Source organism: Melanostigma gelatinosum (genome assembly GCF_949748355.1).
Source record: "Melanostigma gelatinosum genome assembly, chromosome: 17".
Classification (NCBI taxonomy): Eukaryota; Metazoa; Chordata; class Actinopteri; order Perciformes; family Zoarcidae; genus Melanostigma; species Melanostigma gelatinosum.
In genome coordinates this window covers 3,842,694-3,861,005 of record NC_136650.1, presented here as the reverse complement: position 1 = coordinate 3,861,005, position 18,312 = coordinate 3,842,694, and the positions used below count along the sequence as shown (strand labels likewise).

At 45.7% G+C, this 18,312-nt stretch overlaps 1 protein-coding gene across 1 annotated transcript; it reads right to left on the bottom strand.

Moving 5' to 3' along the window:
* Positions 1-3,265: 3,265 nt before the first annotated feature.
* On the bottom strand, positions 3,266-9,361 carry tcf19l (transcription factor 19 (SC1), like). The gene is made up of 5 exons (XM_079288693.1): positions 8,756-9,361; positions 6,894-7,063; positions 5,941-6,334; positions 5,206-5,713; positions 3,266-4,791 (listed from the first exon to the last, which is right to left on the bottom strand). Exons 1-5 carry the CDS (start codon positions 9,126-9,128, stop codon positions 4,458-4,460), a joined length of 1,779 nt encoding a protein of 592 aa, XP_079144819.1. The 5' UTR covers positions 9,129-9,361; the 3' UTR covers positions 3,266-4,457.
* Positions 9,362-18,312: the final 8,951 nt, after the last annotated feature.

Sequence of the window (18,312 nt, the reverse complement as noted above, 5' to 3'; positions counted from 1 at the left end):
AGCGGGCATTTCGGCTCCATAATCTCTCCGTCTCCTCCGTGCCCACTGGTGAATCACACTGTAATGGGGTGGAGTCATAAGCGACAAATGTGCTGCATGATGTGTGTGTGTGTGTGTCTGTGTATGTGTGCTCTTATATTGCTCTAGAATGAGACACTGCATCTTTTCCAACTCTGGAGAAGAATAAAAAGGCAGACACGAAAAATCTCCATCATCCATTCATTCATCCAACACCAGCACAATCCAAAATACACCCAAGAGCCCCTGAACACATTTTAAGACAAACAGTTAACTGCATGTTTGTTCTTCTGCCATTCAACTGCCTCAGTGTCTCTCATTAGCTCATATGATTGTCTTGATCTTATTTGAATCGCACTTTTCCAGCTGGGAGCTTCCCAGAGACAATGTCAAAATATCACAAAATTAGAAACAAATAACAAAAAAAGATGAACAAATTCAAGAACAGCTAAATAAACTAGAAGAAATGTACAAATAAATCACTAAAAAAATAGAACAAATATGGATGAATCTTTTTTTTCTTTTTTTTAGGGTAACCAGGGATATTTGATGAGATTTGATGTGAATAAGTGCCTTCAAGTTTTATAGTTGATTACATACATAATAGATTTAATCCAAAGCAGCAGAAACAAGAAAACAACTTTATTATTTTGGTTTTATCCTCCTCGCTACCAGGAGACTACTTCGCCAGCAGAACAGCGGTTGGCGACTCCGGGAGACGGACCTTCAGCCGGAGCAAACCTCAGGGACTCACGGCTGGGGGGGGGGGGGGGTCTAACCTGTGGGGATCCAGCTGGGATTGGGGGTAGCCCTGCTGCTGGGGTTGCTTCAGCTAACCGCTAACTTCCCGCCTAACTCCCGGCGAAGTAGTCTCCATGTGTTGGGTAAGACCAACTCTGGATTTACGCTGGTTAGCATGCTCAATTCAGTCACCGCAACACAACACACAGACAATTGATAGCTGATAATGTTGATTCATTTTTTTTATGTTTTAAACGACAATTCTGGCCAGACCTCACACATTGAACCCTTAAGTCAAACCAAGTCACTAAACTGTCCCATATCTTGGGGGGGGGGGGGGTCAAGGGTCAACACCGAAAATGTGAATAGTTTAGAGAATCAGCATATAGCAATAAATAACATATGGAACCACTCAGTGAAATCTTTTCACCGTTGAGAATCTTTTCTTTACATACGAAGCGTCTTCGTCACAAAGTCACAACACGCGGTTATAACCGAGCGTCCCCCCCTCAGTGTCGGCTGTCGACAGGTTGTGTGTGTGGACGCCTCACTGAAAGCAGAAACGTGACTTCACGCACGGAGAGCCCAGATCAGACAAATCCATTCTGAATATGAGATAATGAAGCTTCAATTATGAGGCCGTTCCCTTTGCTTGTAGACTCTCACACTCCTGTGATCACTGCAAAGACAACAGTAATATGCAGAGAGATCCCATCTCTGTCTGGGCTCACACAAGCTCGCTCTCTCGCTCTCTCTCTTAAAGGGCGACACAAAAGGCCGGAGGAAAAAACTAAATGTAAATTTCTAATATCAACGTTTCATCAATCACGACTCGAGCTGCATGCGGCAGAAGAATGTGAAATAAATGAAATATGTTTTAGTTCACAGCCTCTGTGAAGATAAAGCAGACAATATGAAGATCCTTTTTTTTTTTTGGAAGATTCTTTATTTCTTCCCCGACAACAACTCTGAGGCTGATGGCATCTCAGAGAATGATAAGAGCTTTTAATTCTGTTCAACCCCGCCAAACACACAAAGTGTGGGAGCATCTCAGTGTGTTGATTCAAGTGAAGGCAGCGTGAGAGTTCTGTGGACTCCTCGGAGAGAAACGTGCTCCGATTTACAAAACACTTCTTTGATTAACTCCGTTCCTGAACTCAAGTCTCCGGTTGCTTCCACCGCAACAGTCCTGTGTTTAGGGATGTGAACGGTAAAGAGTGCTGCACGCTTAGCAGCTGGCACCAGTGGAACACTGAAACAAACAGCGTGATGATCCAAAAGTATCCAGCGGACACTCGATTGCATTGAGGCGATGGTAAACAGAGCAGCTCTGCAGAAAGATGTTTGTAAATCTGAACGGCTTCATCGAATATCAGACAGTATTGTGGCCAAACGATGAGGTCTGTTAAGTGTCAGACAGATATGTGGGGGGGGGGGGGAACGGCTCGTTTAAATGACCCACAGCCAGATGTGCCATCTTCAAATCACTCCTTTTTGATCGACAAAGACATTAAATGTAAAAAGATATTAAAGAGAAAAAACTGAAACTTCTTCAGTTTGAGAGCCCTAACCTGCAGCTTTGTCCCACCTGGACCTCGTTGGACCTTAGGTTCTGGTCTCTAAGGGACTGATGGGGACAGCGACTGTTCAAACTGGTCCAGTATTGAGGGAGGAGCCTCCTCTCCGTCAACAGACGTACTCTAGAGCTCGTTTCACTGACGGGTTCATATTATGAGTGTGTCTGACAACATTGTGGAAAGAACCCGACAGAGAAGAGGGGCCTTCTCTCTCCGTTTGTTTCTGTGCATCTGACTTCATGGCGGTGGAACCAGAGACAGTTGAAAAGCGATGCGACAGGTTGTTGTGTTGAGTCCAGAGATCATTGCTCAGACTTCAAAGATCTTGTAGGGCCATGACTACTGCATGCTCTTAGTCCACTCAGGCTTCTTTGTTTGATGCTGAATGACTTATTGTACATTTCTCTGGTAAACGGAACATTTAAAGTTGTGATTTTGTGACTCTTTGTAAAAACTGAGTTTCTCAGTCAACGAAGAGTTTATTTTGTGGAGGACATGGTCGAGCAAGACTTTTCCGAACTTTGTCAGAAAACAATTACAAACCGTTCCATTTCTCCTCGGGGTTCTTTCCATAATGTCGTCACACACACAATGTGAGCCCGTCAGTGGCAACAACAAGCCCTCTGAGTGACGCAACGTTGAGGAGATGCCCGAGAGATCAGCGGTGGTCTGCAGTGTTCCCCCCTCAAACATTGTGGCCTCCATTAATGAAACAGTTTTCTTCCACTCACCGAGGAGCTCCAACAGCAACATGACGCCACGCTCCTCTGTGTGGACGCTCTGGAGACAAACAGCCATTTAAATATCCTCAGAGCTCAAAAACCGGAGACAAAACACAGTATATGCAACACTTTTTATGGTGGATGAAACAAGCAAAACAACTTCTTTTTTTCCTTTTACATTTGAGTAACCCACAGGTCCTAACCTGTGAGAGAGCATCATGTTGTTGTTGTGTTACTGCAGTGAGACCTCAAAGGGTTAACAGCCTGTTTCTGTTCACGCTGCAGTGAAGCTGGAACCTTTAGACCAGCAACACCACATGTGTTGAGGTCACGCAACACTTTTTTGGGGATTTGAGTGTTGGATTTAATAATGAGTCACTGTGTCATCGGTCTGTAACCAATCATTCGTCTGAATTCTGCTACTACAACTTTAAAAACATATACGTATTATTGAAGAGGTTTTTAAGACTTTCTTATTTTATTGCTCGAGAATCAACTTTTCTACATTTTCTCCCACTTTGGAAAACAACACAAGACACACGGCTAGTGGTATGAACGAAGTAAAAATGAGTCAACACCATCTATACACGACGCCAGCAGACAAACTACAGTTTCAACACGACCATTATCTGGTTAGCTCGGTCAGAACCATCATCCAGGCTATACACGGGGTGAACTGCTCCCAAATGCTGTTTGAGCGGCTGTCATCCAGGTGAGCAGAGTCAGACATTTTAATAATGGAAAAAAGGTGCTTAAGAGAAGAACCGGGTGTTCACACTTTGAGCATCACCTGAGGGAAGACGTGTGGACATCGGTGTCCACTTTGGCCCGAGAGTTCATTGGCGTGAAGACAAGTCCTTTGGGGTCCTTTGGGGTCCCCCCCCCCGCCGGATATTTCATGACGTCTCCCTGGTAACGAGTCCATCCCAGAGCAGCAGCACAGTCAGCCTGCACTCAGACGACTCACAGCCACCACTGCACACACAGAGCATCCAGCAGCTGCTTCTGCACAAGTGCCTTGAAACGTTTGATGATCCGCTCTCACCAGCAGCTACAGTGAGTCAGACACATTTTACCGGAGCTCAACTGTCTCGAAAAACATCCGCTGCTGCTCCGAAAGGTTTCACGGAGGTTTCATCAGCGGCGAGCTGCTGAGGCAGCCTGATGAGACACTTCATTGGTGGTACTGAACGCTGGTCAACGACCAGCTCGGGGCTCACAAACATTTCCCCGCGTGGTTTAGCCATGGAACTGAGCGGCACTGCTCGGTCACGAATCCTCAAACTTGGAAAGATCCGGATGGAGAAAAGTAAATTCGGTGAAAAGGTCTGGCGAGTGCTGCTGAAGGAAATTAACTTTTAAGGGGGAACTGTGGCAAGCGTCTCATTTCATCGTCCCGTCAGTGACACCCGCAGTGGAAGTCTGCGTTGGGGTCCCTCAGGAGCTTCTTGCGGTCCACGTGCAGACAGTCTATGTGGAACCAGGCGTCGCACACGTCGCACTGGATCCACTGCACCGTGTCCTGCTGGGGCAGCCGGCACCGCGGCGCCGCACACGGCTCCACCGCCCCGCCCGTCGCCGCCTCCTCCTCCTCCTCCTCCTCTGAGGAAGACGAGGAGGAGGAGGATGAGGAGGAGGAGGAGGAGGAGGAGGAGGCGGAAGAGGAAGAGGATGGGCAGGGCAGGGAGGGCCGGGGGGGAGGCAGGTGTTTTCTGGGGCGGCCTCGGCGCTTACTGCGAGGAGAAGAAGAGGAAGAGAGGGAGGAAGATTGATGATGGGCGTTTTAACATTTTGAGATTTCATGACATTCATCACATGTTCCACACATCAAACACTGACCCTTTGTATTTAGTTGGATTATAGTAAACACTGCTGTCATCAGCTGTTAGTTAACATGATTAGTGACGGAGATTAAGGGCAGACACCAGAGGTTTCAGCTCATATCACCATGAAGCTTCCCCAGTGGATGACTCACATTAATCTATCTTTAATAGACAGATTTAACATGAAAACTTCCTTAAAAGCTCCTTTGGCATAAGATTTGAAAATGACTTTGGTGACTCCGAGTGGAAAAGAACACATTCTACAGATAACTATTGGAGCTGTGTTGGTGTCAGAGGGACAGATCTCCTCCATCAGTGCCTTACCTGGTAGGATGGTGAAACCTGCTGAGCTGCACCCGGCCCCTCTCCTCCGTGCGGATCCTCACCGAAGGCGAGGCCAGGCTGTAGTTCTCCCCTCCGACCACCAGAGGGGAGAACACCGGGGAGCTGTGAGCCCTCCTCCGGCCCCTCTGTGCCGCCGGGGAGTAGTCCGTCGCTTTCTGCTGGCGGAACACCGCGATGTTGCTGTGCACCACCGTCTGGACCCGGTGCAGCGCCTGCACCTCCTGCTTGTGGACCGCGGCGCTGGCGAGTGACTCCTGGAGGTGGTGGTGGTTGAGTCTGCTGTTGGTCATGGCGCCGTGGAAGCTGCCGATGGTCCTGATGCCGACGGGGAAGGGCTTGGCCTCCAGCGGCCGCCGGACGTCCTCGCGGCTCTTGGGCTGCAGCGGCAGAGGAGGCGGGGAGCTGAAAGTCTCAGACTCAGACTTGTAGAGCCGACGCCTCTTCTTCCCCCTGGACCGCTGCCCGTCCTCCAGGACTCCTGCTGGAGCTGAACACCAAAATGACAACCGATGCTCAGCTAGTTATTCACTGAGATTATATATATTTTTATTTATATATATATATATATATATATATATATATATATATATATATATATATATATATATATATATATATATATATATATATATATATATAATATCCAATATGCGCCTTCATTAACTGTTAAAAACGTTTCCACATGCTCAGTACGTGAGTAGAGTGCAGCCTCACCTCCTCGGCTCCTGGGCTCGTCTGAGCTGTCGTCCTCGAGCAGCACCGTGTGGGCCGACTTCCTCCTGCTCCTGGAGGTCGGCTGGAGGGACTTGGCGGAGGGCGCCGAAGCCGCGGAGGAGAACGGCGGAGGCGTGGAGGGCGGCAGCAGGGAGGATAAGCCCGCGGCCAGAGGAGGCGAGGAGGAGGAGCCGGGGTCCGAGGTGGCCCCCCCGAGGCTGAGGCTCCTCTTGAAGGTCCAGGCGCTGCCCTTCATCTTGCTCAGGCTGCCGATGGAGTTGAGGATGACTGTGGCCCGGTTGATGGACATCTTGGACAGGTCCAGGTTGGCGGCCACCTTGCGGTCCAGGTTGGTTCTGATGCGGTTCTGTAGGTCGGAGGAGAAGGTGCCCGCCTAGGAGACATGGTACAAGTATATAAATTACAACTTCATGCAGTAGAGACCTTTATAGAGTGAGGTGAACCCTCATTTAGTGCTCCAGTCAGAACTAGTCAGGGCGTCCCAGCTGGTATGTGGGGGCGGGACTAAACACTAAGTACTTTTAGCTTTTTCATCTCTTCAAATATGTGATTTAGGGCCAACCACTTCGTCTGGATGGAATTACATTACAGCTGATAAACCGCCTGATAAGGCACCAGAAAACAGGAAATGACATCGACGCTGTTCTAAACGCTCCGGGTGTTTAACCCAAAACTGAAGTTCTCACTGCAGGCAGAAGTGTTGTTTTCATAACTGTGTGAACACCTCCGTACAAGAGTGGCAGCAGATGCGCCACAGAAAGCCAGAACTATCCTCCTCATTATGTGCTGCGGACGAGTTCGCTGGCTTCCAGTGCACATCGACCAATAAATGAAAGCGTTAACGCCGATTTCAGCGGCCTCCATGTTTACTTCGGGTCAGTTCAGGACTGAGACGAGTCTCTCTACGGGTCCTCATAAACAACAAAAATTACCTTCGGAATTGTGATGGCGTCGAAGTCCAGCGGGCGAACTTTGACCTTCTGGAAGAGGAAGTAGAACTCGGGGCTCCTGGGAGCCGACTGGCCCCCGAAGGTCAGCGTGTCGCCGTCTGAGAGCTCCCATTGGACGCCGGGATGGAGGCGAACCTCGTTGACCCAGGTGCCTAGCAACACAAGAGCAGGTGAAGACTTCTTCATGTCTATTTAAATCTTCTGCTGGCACTGAACTCGCTCCAGTCCTTCAGTGTCACACTGACATGTAAGAGGTGGGAGGTCACATGATCAGCCCAAACAAAGCCAAACTGCTTTTTCAGTTAAGATCAGCCGGGGCCAGATCACACATTTACTAATACATGAACAATACGTAATAAATCAGGCGAGCAAAGCCCATCAACATGTGTACAGCTGTGTGTGTGTGTGTGTGGGGGATGTAAGTCTGGAAACAGACCTAGAGTGGAGGAGCTGGAAGACTACGAGGCAATCAGACGGCCCAAAATGAGAAACGCACGGCCAATACTGAGACGTTATTTTAACAGCAGGAATTAAAACGCGTGTGAAACGACTGTGAAATGACTGGAAGAAGAGATGCTTGGATCCAGTCAGACACAGTTAGTCAGCATTCGCTCCCAAGTCTCCTCCCTCCCTCCCTCCCTCCCTCCCTCCGCGCCAGTTCAAAATCCAGAGACTTGGTTTACCATCACACAGAACAAAGAGAAGCAGCAATGTAAGGTACATCAATGTGGCATCAAACGACGGCATCGTAGTGGCAGCTTAGCACCCGCCCTCCTTGAGGCTTGAGGAATTCCACTTTTTTTTTTTGTGGTGTGTAAAACACATTTGTTGCTGCCCCCCCGGTCTACAGCAGTACATTGCTTTGCCTCTGTGCTGCTACTCATGTCTGTTTCTCTAAACTCCATCTGCTGGATCTAACAGAGCTGCTGTAAAGCCTGTAAACTGGTTCTACTTCTCAGTGTCTCACTCTTATAGCGAGGACACCACTCGTTGTCATCCTACAGTCAGATAATATTGAAGGAGACTGCAGAGACTGATGTTCATTCTTTGTGACATTTTAATAACAAATGTGATCATTTTGATCACAGACATCCTGGTAATAAAGTGCAGGACAAGCTGAATGTTATGTAATGGTATGAAAATGCTCAAATCATATCCTGTCTTCTTAGTCACCTGACTTCCACCAGACTGAGCACCTATGGGAGACTTTATCATCAGAACCCCTAATGAGGGAATATGTTTGGGCAGAATTCTGTTCATCCAGTCTCTGACGAGGAGTGCTGCTCGGGAGCCACCTCTCGAATTACACTAATACAAACATGTGGGTCAACGATCCGGAGAAGTTTAGACACTTTAATCACTTCATCACTATCAAACTCCAATGTAGGAGATTATTCTGCAACAAATCAAACAGGAAGGATGAAATGCTTCTTAATAGGCTGCAGCTCTAAAGCATACATAGGCCCAGAGCTATCCTTAACCCTGGCTAAGGGTTGAGGCTGGCCTCACGTATTCAAGCCAGGGCTCCACAGTTCACACTGCACCTCCTCATAGTCCTGGGTTAAACGGCCGTTGGCTCGTGTGACTGATGTTTACACTTGCACGACTACTCTTTAACAGATTGGACTTTTCTAAGCTCGCTTTCTGGTCTGTACGTCTACAGATGGCTTTTGAGCAGTTAAGGTGCCGTCAGGCTGCAGGCGCTAGTAATTTAGCAGAAGACAGTAGTTGTGTTTCCCCGTAGAAGTATTGATATTTCTTATAAGAGGGTGTGTAACGTCTTTCTCTCTTCCACAATGGCTGTAGAGGTGTGTGTGTGTGTGTTAAAGAGCCCCGTCTCTCACCATGACTGCTCCTGTCCTTGACGTGGACCCTCCAGCCCTCCTCCTGCGGCGCAGCGGCGCCCTCGCCCGCTTCCCTCTCGGCGTGCAGCTCGGCATGAATCCGCGACACCGACGTGGAGTCCAGTGTGACGTCGCACAGCTCCGCCGCGCGGCCCAGCCGGAACACCGAGTGGCTCAGCGCCGGCCTGAACGTGTACAGGTCCCGCGCCGAGTCCCCGGCCGACGAGCCGATCCGGAGCAACTGGAAGCACGGCTGCACCCCCGACGGCATGACCGGAGGGTTCGAGTGTCTGCCGCCGCAGAGCCCCCGCCTGCCCTCGCCCTGAGGCCACAACCTCTCTGTGCCAGGCCCTGACTTACAGGAGGCTGCCATCCATTCTGGGTCACGAGTCTTTGCTAGGGGACGGGAGTTAAGATGAAGACATTCGACCAAAGAGTGCTAACACAAAGCTACGCTGCGAGGGCCAATATTCAGAGAGTGAAGGTTACAGGCAGGTGGAGCAGCTCTGACGAACAGGTGTTTGCATTATTATGGAGAGCCGGTGACTGGCTGTGTCCTGTTGCGAATACATGAATAAATAAGGAGGGGATATTATTAAGCACTGTATAAGCTGGTGAAGGGTGGAAACGAGCATCTGCACTCTGTTATGAGCTCAAACACACTAACAACCCCCCCCCCCCACCTTGTGGAGTGGAGGCTGTTAGGAGGTGGATTCGGAGAGTAAAAGAGCTTCAGTGACTTCAACAGCACGCTGCTAAATCGAAAGGTGCAGGGAACATTAGACCCCCCCACCCCGAAAAAACCTGCCAAAAAACTCAACAGCCTTGAGTTCTGGCGTTTAATATTTCCAGTTTAAGCAGCTGTCATCTGGGCCTCTGTGTGCATGTGTGTGAGAGAGATTAAAATCCCAGGCTCCTGACATCAGTTGACATCAGCAGTCTCACAGGTGGGAACCCTGACAGGGTGGAACAGCCGAGGTGAGTCTGATCTGAAAGAAAAACAAAAAACACAAATCCTTGAAATGAAAAAAATCAATGAATTAAAACGTTGTTGCTTAATTGCTTCATTCATAGTGAAAAAAAACCCACATTTATAAATATTATTTACTTGACACTTGAGACGCCATGAAAAGCACAAAAGACACATGTCATTGCAGGCTCGCGCTAACTGAGGCACAAACATGCAGATGCTGGTTTTAAAACGGGACTGTCAACGTCGCTGCAGGAACTTCAGCGAGCTGCTGTGCGCGCCGCATGCCGTGCGTCAGCTGCACGCAGCACAACCCATGGGCTCGCCGCACAAAGCGAGACACAATAACCAGCAAGAAAAACCTCGTTTTAGCGTCAATAACTGCACACATCCGCGCGGTATCTACACATCAACTTACACGCGCACAGACTCACGTTGTTTTTAATTAAGTATCGTAGTCCTGGGGTTCAGCGTGTCAAGTCAGGAGCAGGATTAAGCTAGCTGACTTCCTTGTGGGACAGAATGAAAGTCAAAGCTGCCACTTACAACAACGACATATCCCTCAGTGGTGTTCCTCCTCCACGCGCCCGCCAATCAAACCCCGTCGACTGCTCCGCCAGCGGATTCAACTCCCGAACTTCGAAATCAAATCAAAAGTATTCTTTCTGCAGGCTTTTATTTTTTTGTTTTGTTCGTCCGGGCGTCGGTTGCGGCTTATTCGCCTTCTTTTCCTCCCAGGAGGAAGTCCTTTGAAATTTGGCGCGCCAGTCTCGGGGCTTCCTTGCGCTACAATGCACGTCACGTCCTGCTCCGCCCCGATTGGCTGACGGCCAGTGCGCCTTCAGCGGGAGCAGGACGGGCCCGCGAGAGGAGGAAGTGGGGCACAAGTGTCAGAGAGAGGCGGAGCAGAGCTCAGTGGTGGAGTAACCATACAGACTATGGGAATAACTGAGTACAAGTTTGAAGTACTTGTACTTTACTTGAGTATTTTATGCAATTTATACTACTCCACTTCACAGTGGTGGAAGTACTCCGATATTTTACTGAAGTAAAAGTAGTAATACCACAAAATATTCTGTTCCAAGTCAAAGTCTTGCATTCAAAGTCTTACTTAAAGTTACTGTGAGGGACTTTTAACTGGTTGTGAAACAGTCTCAGTTTAATCCTGCTCTTCTCTATAACCTTCATTAGTAAACGACACCATCAGATAGAAGATCGTCTATTTCTATATCGTTATTCTTAATGTTTGTCATCGGTGCCTGGTGAAATCAGATCATGCAGGTTCACCAGAAACTTCTTCAGCTCAGACTCAGACTTGATTCCAGGGACTTAAACATGAATGTAGTTTCATTTTAGGACATCATACTGCTCCTGACCTAAAATAATATTGATAATAATAATAATCGCTTCACTGCAGCCTTCGACCTGCAGTCGGGAGCTCATGTGGGAGGAGCTCCCGGCAGCAGCAGCGTCTCCTACAGGAGCAGAGCTTCTCCTCTCTGCTCCTCCAGGACCTCCGCTGCCCGCTGGGAGCCAACACCGACACCACGCCACTGGAGGGAATGGAGGTACGGGAGAACCAGAACCAGAACTGAGCGGAGCAGACTGGAGTCGGACCCTGCTGCAGTACAATGAGAGGTTTTGTAAAGGGAGTCTGGTGCTCTGAAACACTACGACTTTTGTCCACAGGGACCGCCAAAATCAAGACAAAATGAAAGTTCCTTGTAGTAGCTTTAAGTAAAATTACAAAAGCATTTGCATCAAAATCTACATATACCAAAAGTGAAAGTAGTTATTATGCAGAATGGCACAATTCAGGATAGGCTCTATGATATCAATGGATAATCAGCCTATTAGAGATGCATTCAATATGTATGCATCACCAATGCTGCAGCTGGTAAAGGTGGAGCGAATTCTACTTTATATACTGCTGGATAGTTTAATCCATAATCACACATCATACTTTATTAGTTGATTTATGGTTTGTATTGATCATCTGAATCTGCAAAGTAACCAGCAGCTATTGCTGTCAGATAAATGTAGTGGAGTAAAGAGACCAAATAATATTATTTTATATCATATTGCAAATATTTCCCTCTGACATATAGTGGAGTAGAAGTATAAAGTTTCAATAAATATAAATAATCAAGGTAACTACAAGTACCTCAAAATTGTACTTAAGTACAGTACTTGAGTAAATGTACTTGGTTACATTCCACCATTACAACGAGGCTTCATCTCAGAGGTAAATATTGAACTTTTTACTAATTTGTCGGTCCAATGAAAATGACATGTCTCTCAATGTGTTCATGTTTTGGGATGTTTGTGATAAACTTAAGGATGAAGTGTTCCTTTATCTGAATTTGATCAGTCCTCACAAGGTAATTTACTTAAAATTTCCTCTGGAACTTAACCAATAAGAAAAACAATACTTATAACTTGGCGTTAGTGTATTTGAGGATCGAGTCAGAAGGAGCATTCATCATCATATTATTGGGTATTATTACCAGCCGTGACAGCGACGCTGGTATTGTTTTCACAGAGTGAGTTGCCAGATGTTTATATTTCTTTGTCTGTGGTCAGATTTTGTCTCTGTGATAGCGTCACAACCGTGTAACATGCAGTCATGGAACTTTACCGTTGTGCAGTTGAGATCAAAATGAAGGCCGAATTCGAAGGTGCGGCCCGAGCAAGGCCGCTGGAAGTATAGGGGGGAATGGCCCCTTCCCTGTAATTATGAATCCCACTGCTCTTCTTGGTGAGACCAGCTCTGCGCGGCTAGTAGAGGCAGAGACTATTGGTTAAGGTTATAGGCATTGACCTTGAGTAGTACAAATCAGTTGACCAGTACCGTGGCGAGCATGGAAGCCTGTCCAATCCTAACGCTTGAATGCTGCACAGGGCGGGTCTTGCCAAGAAGAGCAGTGGGATCCATAATAACGCTGCCCCTTCTCCACTTCACGCCCCTGGTCTGACTTGGCATCGCGGCTGGTGTGAAGGCGGTCTCCAGTTTCTGTTATTTTGAGAGACACGGTTCATCTTAAAACACACTGTTTGGTTGTTATTGTCTGTTTGCCTTCTGTTGAGCATCAGCTGGCAGGGCTTCACCTCTCTGTAAACCCCCTCTGCACCACCACCAGCTGTCTCATAGTACAAGCACCAAGAAAACGTTACGTAACACAGCTGCAGCCCGCTCTGCCCACGTCTATTCTATCACTACTTCTGTTCAGCTGGGTACATTTACAGTTGAAGAGCTTAAAGCGTGGACCACAATATAACCTGGTTTGTCTCAGACTCTGAGATCTTTGCTACTGTTTATTTAAACAAGGCTTTTCTTTCATGGCTGCTAATCTATGACCCAAATTCAAATGTAGAATACTGGAGTTTGTGTGACTGAAATGGAAAGTGTACGAAAAGCAGAGACACACAAACAAATAAAACGTTTAAGTCACTCTCTGTTGAAAATTCATTTTAATTGGAGTTATTCATTCATTACAGAAACAAGAGAAGCTTTATAAAAGTCTTTGCAGGATGCCAAAAGGTCTTCTATCGTAGCGGTATATAAATAATCATTGATTTATTCTTCAAGCAAACAAGGGGGTGTGGCCCCTTGTCCATGGCAGTACAGTGAAGTATTGTTACAGTCAATGATTACCCAACTTAAATGTTATGTCAACTCTTAGATATGAAGCATTCACGTGATCTCTTTCTAAATGAAAGCAACATGCAGGCGAACCAGTGATTTCTAGTATCAACAACATACAGCTATGACATACTGCAACAACAACTGTCCTGAGGAATACACACCTAAACGTTAAATCAATCAAACAACGCAGAAGACCCAAACATACAGAATACTAGCAAAATATAGAGTTCTGTTGGGGGCAGAAATCAACCGTAAAAATGACACATGACCAATCTACACCTACACATGCATGGAAACCAAAACCAGAGAATCCTACATGAAGTGTTGGTCTGTTTTAAAGGCTTCAAACTTCAGAATTCATACAGATTTAACAAACTTTCTTGATATTATCCCACATCCTACATTTGTTGTTTCATTGTTGTTGTTTTTGCATAAGTAACAGCAGTAATATTGACAGCGACAATACTTCTCCTGCCTGAGTCATGTGCTGAAACAACTAATTGGATCTAATTTTGCCTCTAGAGCCATCCTGACTGGGGTTTCCCAAAACCATTATTAGGAGAGTGCGTGTTCTGTGGAGAGAATGCAAACTTTGAATGCCCCTTAGAATGATGGAAGAGACTTATAATAATATAACATTAATTATAAATAAGTCTTTGCATATTCTATGAGAAGTGATGTTAAAGGAGAATACCAGTCTCATTTGAAAAAACGAAACAAAGTCCATTGGTTGCTACTGAAGACGTGTAAATGTTTGAAAACAGCTCGAAGATATAAAGTTGAATGTTTCAAAAGGGCTCAGTCATTTCCTAAAATAGCTGGTCGCTGTAGTTTTTAACAAATGTTACTCAAACAGGAAGAATTACTGCATGTGTTTGGGACTATTTTCAGCATCGGATTAATACACATTTGGTCTCTGGTGAGCATTTCTGGTAGTTCCAATTATGCATTTTCTATTCAGCAAAGCATGTTTAAGTTTAGTGTGTCAAAATGTAAACAATTTATGAGAGGTGATATTAAGAGTCAGGGGAGGATCATGGGAAACCAGGACCAGACGTCAGCAACAAGGTCAGGATGGACTCAAGAAGCCAGCTGTACAAACAAAAGTACCATTCATATTATTACTATCAGTATTTACTATCAGCATCGAGGCTGCTGTCCCGCAAGCAATCTACAGGCATGCGGCAGTTACACTAACTCTTAGGTATATACTGGGACAGCAGATAAAGGCTATAATATAGAGTATGGAGAAATAGTTGGCACATTAGGAGCGAGAGTAGACGTTTTGGTGCTAAATGTGATGCTACAAAAAGTTCTGACAATGACGTGTATTCATTCAAAAGAGATGTGATTTTTTTCCAGTAAATGCACTGGTTTGGGATGAGGTACGTTCGTCCCAAAGTAAACACACTGATTATATGAGTTGTTATTAGGAATATATATTTTGTAATAAAAAAAAACATTCTCAGGTGCTGGGAGTTTGATGGTGGGGACAGAAGTGAGTGAAATATAAAAGAGTTCTCCATCAAACCCCCTGGGTGGGTCCTTGTTAGTACCCTTAGAAGGGGGAAAGGTTCTGGACAGAACCTCCAGAGAGGGTTCAATGTGTAGCCATTACACCATAGAACCCTCTAAGAACCAAAGTTTCTCTGTAGAACCTCTCATAAGGGGTTTTCATAGGCGGTGGAAATTTTCACAGATGGTTCTGGGTATAACCCTTTATGTTGGGTTCTAGGTAGAACCCTGTGAAAGGGTTCCAGTTGAAGCCTTTATAAAATGTTTAAACAGAAACCCAACAGGGTTCTCTTGTGAGAACAAGCCAAAGAACCCAATGTGGTTCTAGTTAGCGCCTTCATTTCTAAGAGTATACTATAGAGAGAACTTAGAGCGACAGACCAGTGGTTTTCAGTTATTTTCAAATGAATCAAAGATAAAACTAAATCCAATCACAGTAGGCCAGTGAGCTGCACTGGAGTGAATTCAAATGAACTGATCTCAGTGTGAAACGGCAGTTCTTCTGATGCTTTGAACAAAAGCAAATTTCTAAAATGATCAGAGGGAACCAGCAAACTGCGACACTGATTTGTCAGTGCATTCTTCAGAATTACAGAGAATAGCAGATGAACAGAAGATTAAATCTCGCCCTACCCACGCATGGATCAGCACTTCCGCTCTGACATGCTTTGTGAATGGCGGGTGGCTCTGACGTGCAATGAAACAGAAAACATCAGACAAGGTTGAAAGACGGAAAGTGAAATCCTTTCATAAAAACTTTGTCAGCTGTGATTGCCTGACCTTTTGTATCATTATTCCATCAGAGCACATGCTGAAATCTTCACCCTGCAAAGCGCTCGAGTGCCCTCCAACAGAGGCCGTCTTTGTCCTTTTACTTGTAGCGCTGTTTATCAATCTTTTGTAAGTTGTAGAGTGTTGGAGATGTCGGCCGTTGAGATGAATACACTCTGCCTGTGGTGCTCAAAGCCAAATTAAATACATTAGCATACGTTAGCTAGCTCAGAGGTGCTAGGTGAGCTAGCAGTATCGAGTATAGATCTTCCTTCTGCGCGGTGATACGGTTAGCGGGTGTAGTTCGGCACATGAAACCGCTCACAAGGTCTGTAGATTATCTTTAGTAACCGGGTCATGATTTCTGGAAAGAGACATTGCTGTTGAGTTTTTCTAAATGCATTGTTTTGGCACTTTGAGCATCACAAGCCGGGTGCCATCTACTTCCATTGTATTGGAGAAAAAGAGACATATCTACAGCAGATATCTCCAAAACTTGGCAGCAATACTATCTTGAGTGGTAAATAATACTACAGGTGAGAGGACAAATTTGTGTTTTTAATTTTGGGGAAAACAGTCCCTTTAAGAATGAAATATTTCCTCTTCACTCAAAAAAGCAAAATATATTCACAAGAGATATCTTATCTAAATTGTTTTGTTGCTGTATTTTCTAAGCAGGTTTAATCCAACATAGCATAAATGTCCAGGTTGCTCCATGTATCCTAATGGATTTAACTGAAGGGAAATGGGTCCAAATCATTTTTAAAGGAATATTCAGGCACTCTGCTATCAAGCAATGTTGGCAGAATAGGAAAACCTCACGTTATTCCAACTTGAAAATGCATTTTCCCATGGTGTTGGAGTATTTCTTTACTTCAGTTGTTTTTGACATCACTGTACAACATATGTTGGTTTTCTGCACTTCTGTCTGTCACGTTCCTGCTTTGAGTATAAATAAGACAACCACAACAACACTGTTACTGTGTCAAACGGTGCTCTCCTGAGGCGACAGACACAGAGGCAAATGTCATTGAGAGGATTTCACCCGGCGTCACTGTGAGCCCAACATGTGAACATGGCATGAGTTAAGAATGAGCTGAAGGCGTCTCCAGCGCTGTACGCGTTTTGTTTTCTACCTGCTGTGGACGTGTGGTTAAAATATCGATGCAGCACTTTGAAGAGTATAAAATCTTGCATAAGCCTTGCAGTAAGAAACATATTAGCATTTTCACACTACACACATGCAGAACACATATCTTTATATTTACAACAGTCGGGGGAAAAAGGATGATTAAGAGTGACTGATGTCGAGATGTGCCGTGTGTCAGATTCCTTTCGGATGGTAGTGATGTCTCAGTGCCATTGTAATGAATATTGCTTTAGACTTATTTGAGAATCAGTCGATCATTTGACATCGATTTGTCATTCGTCCACCTAACCTTCTTATCATAGCTTATTAGAATGAACCTGATATTTACATCAAAACAAAATCAGTTTTGAAGCCTTACGCTTGATTTATGTTTGTGTACATTCGACATTTTCCAACTCCACGGATTGGCGGAAAAGATGGAGTGTCGGTTTGCCGCAATGAGAAACCTGCACAGACGATTCCACGTCAGCTCACGTCAGCTCACGTCAGTGCGACCATCCTCGGGGAAAGTAGGCCTATAACCGAGTCTTAACGGTTTCCTCTTTGCGTTAACGATCTGGTGAAGTCCCTACAAAACAGCCATACAAAGTCAACAATTCAATGACAAGTGGGGTATGCAAGTCACACTCATTACAGTCATTTAGCAGACGCTTTTATCCAAAGCGACTTACAATTCACAGTCTATCACATTGCTACGGGAGCAATTTCTGGGGTTAAGTGTCTTGCTCAAGGACACATCGATATGCGACTAGCAGAGCCGGAGCTTGAACCGCGGCCCTCTGATTGAAAAATGGCCCTGCTAACCACTTAGCCAGTGATTCATTTACTAACAATTTACCTCTGCAGTGAATAAAACTGACTCCAAACTACATTTTCCTGAATAAGAAGTGAACCCTTTGTAATTACAATGTGAACCTTTTTTTTCCTGTTTCAAAAGGATCACATTCAATTTTGTGCTTTTCTTGTCCAGACACCAAACATCTGTGTCTGTGTGAGACGGTTTTTAGTAAACCGTAGAGGTGAAAGTTCATAAATCTAGGTTGACATCAATTCCGTGACTGCGAGAGGAAGCCACACTGTGACCAGCTGTGTGGGATGGGATCCGTGGCACCGTAGAGCCCTGTTACGATGAAGATCAATGTGTTTCGGCGTGTTTCTGTCGGTTTTCTGTCGATGTTGCCATAGATACTGCTGTGATTCCCTAAATGTGTGAAAGTGCTGCACTCTTTAAGTATGACAGAGTGTTTGACCCTGTGGAGGGGAGGACATGTTTGGACAGTTTCCTCAGCAGTGCGGGGTGTCTCGCTCTCATTCTGTGTCTTTGGTGTGAATCAGTTTCCTGTGACCCGAATTAGCCCACAGGCTTCCTGCACTGCATGGAACGGGAACTAATAAGTCAAAAGGAGTTGTTACGGCTGCGAGAGCTTGAGCTAATTGACTCTATTCATGCTTCTCCTTGTTTGAACTTGTTTGAGCCACTGGTTTTTTTTCTGGGGTCCATCATG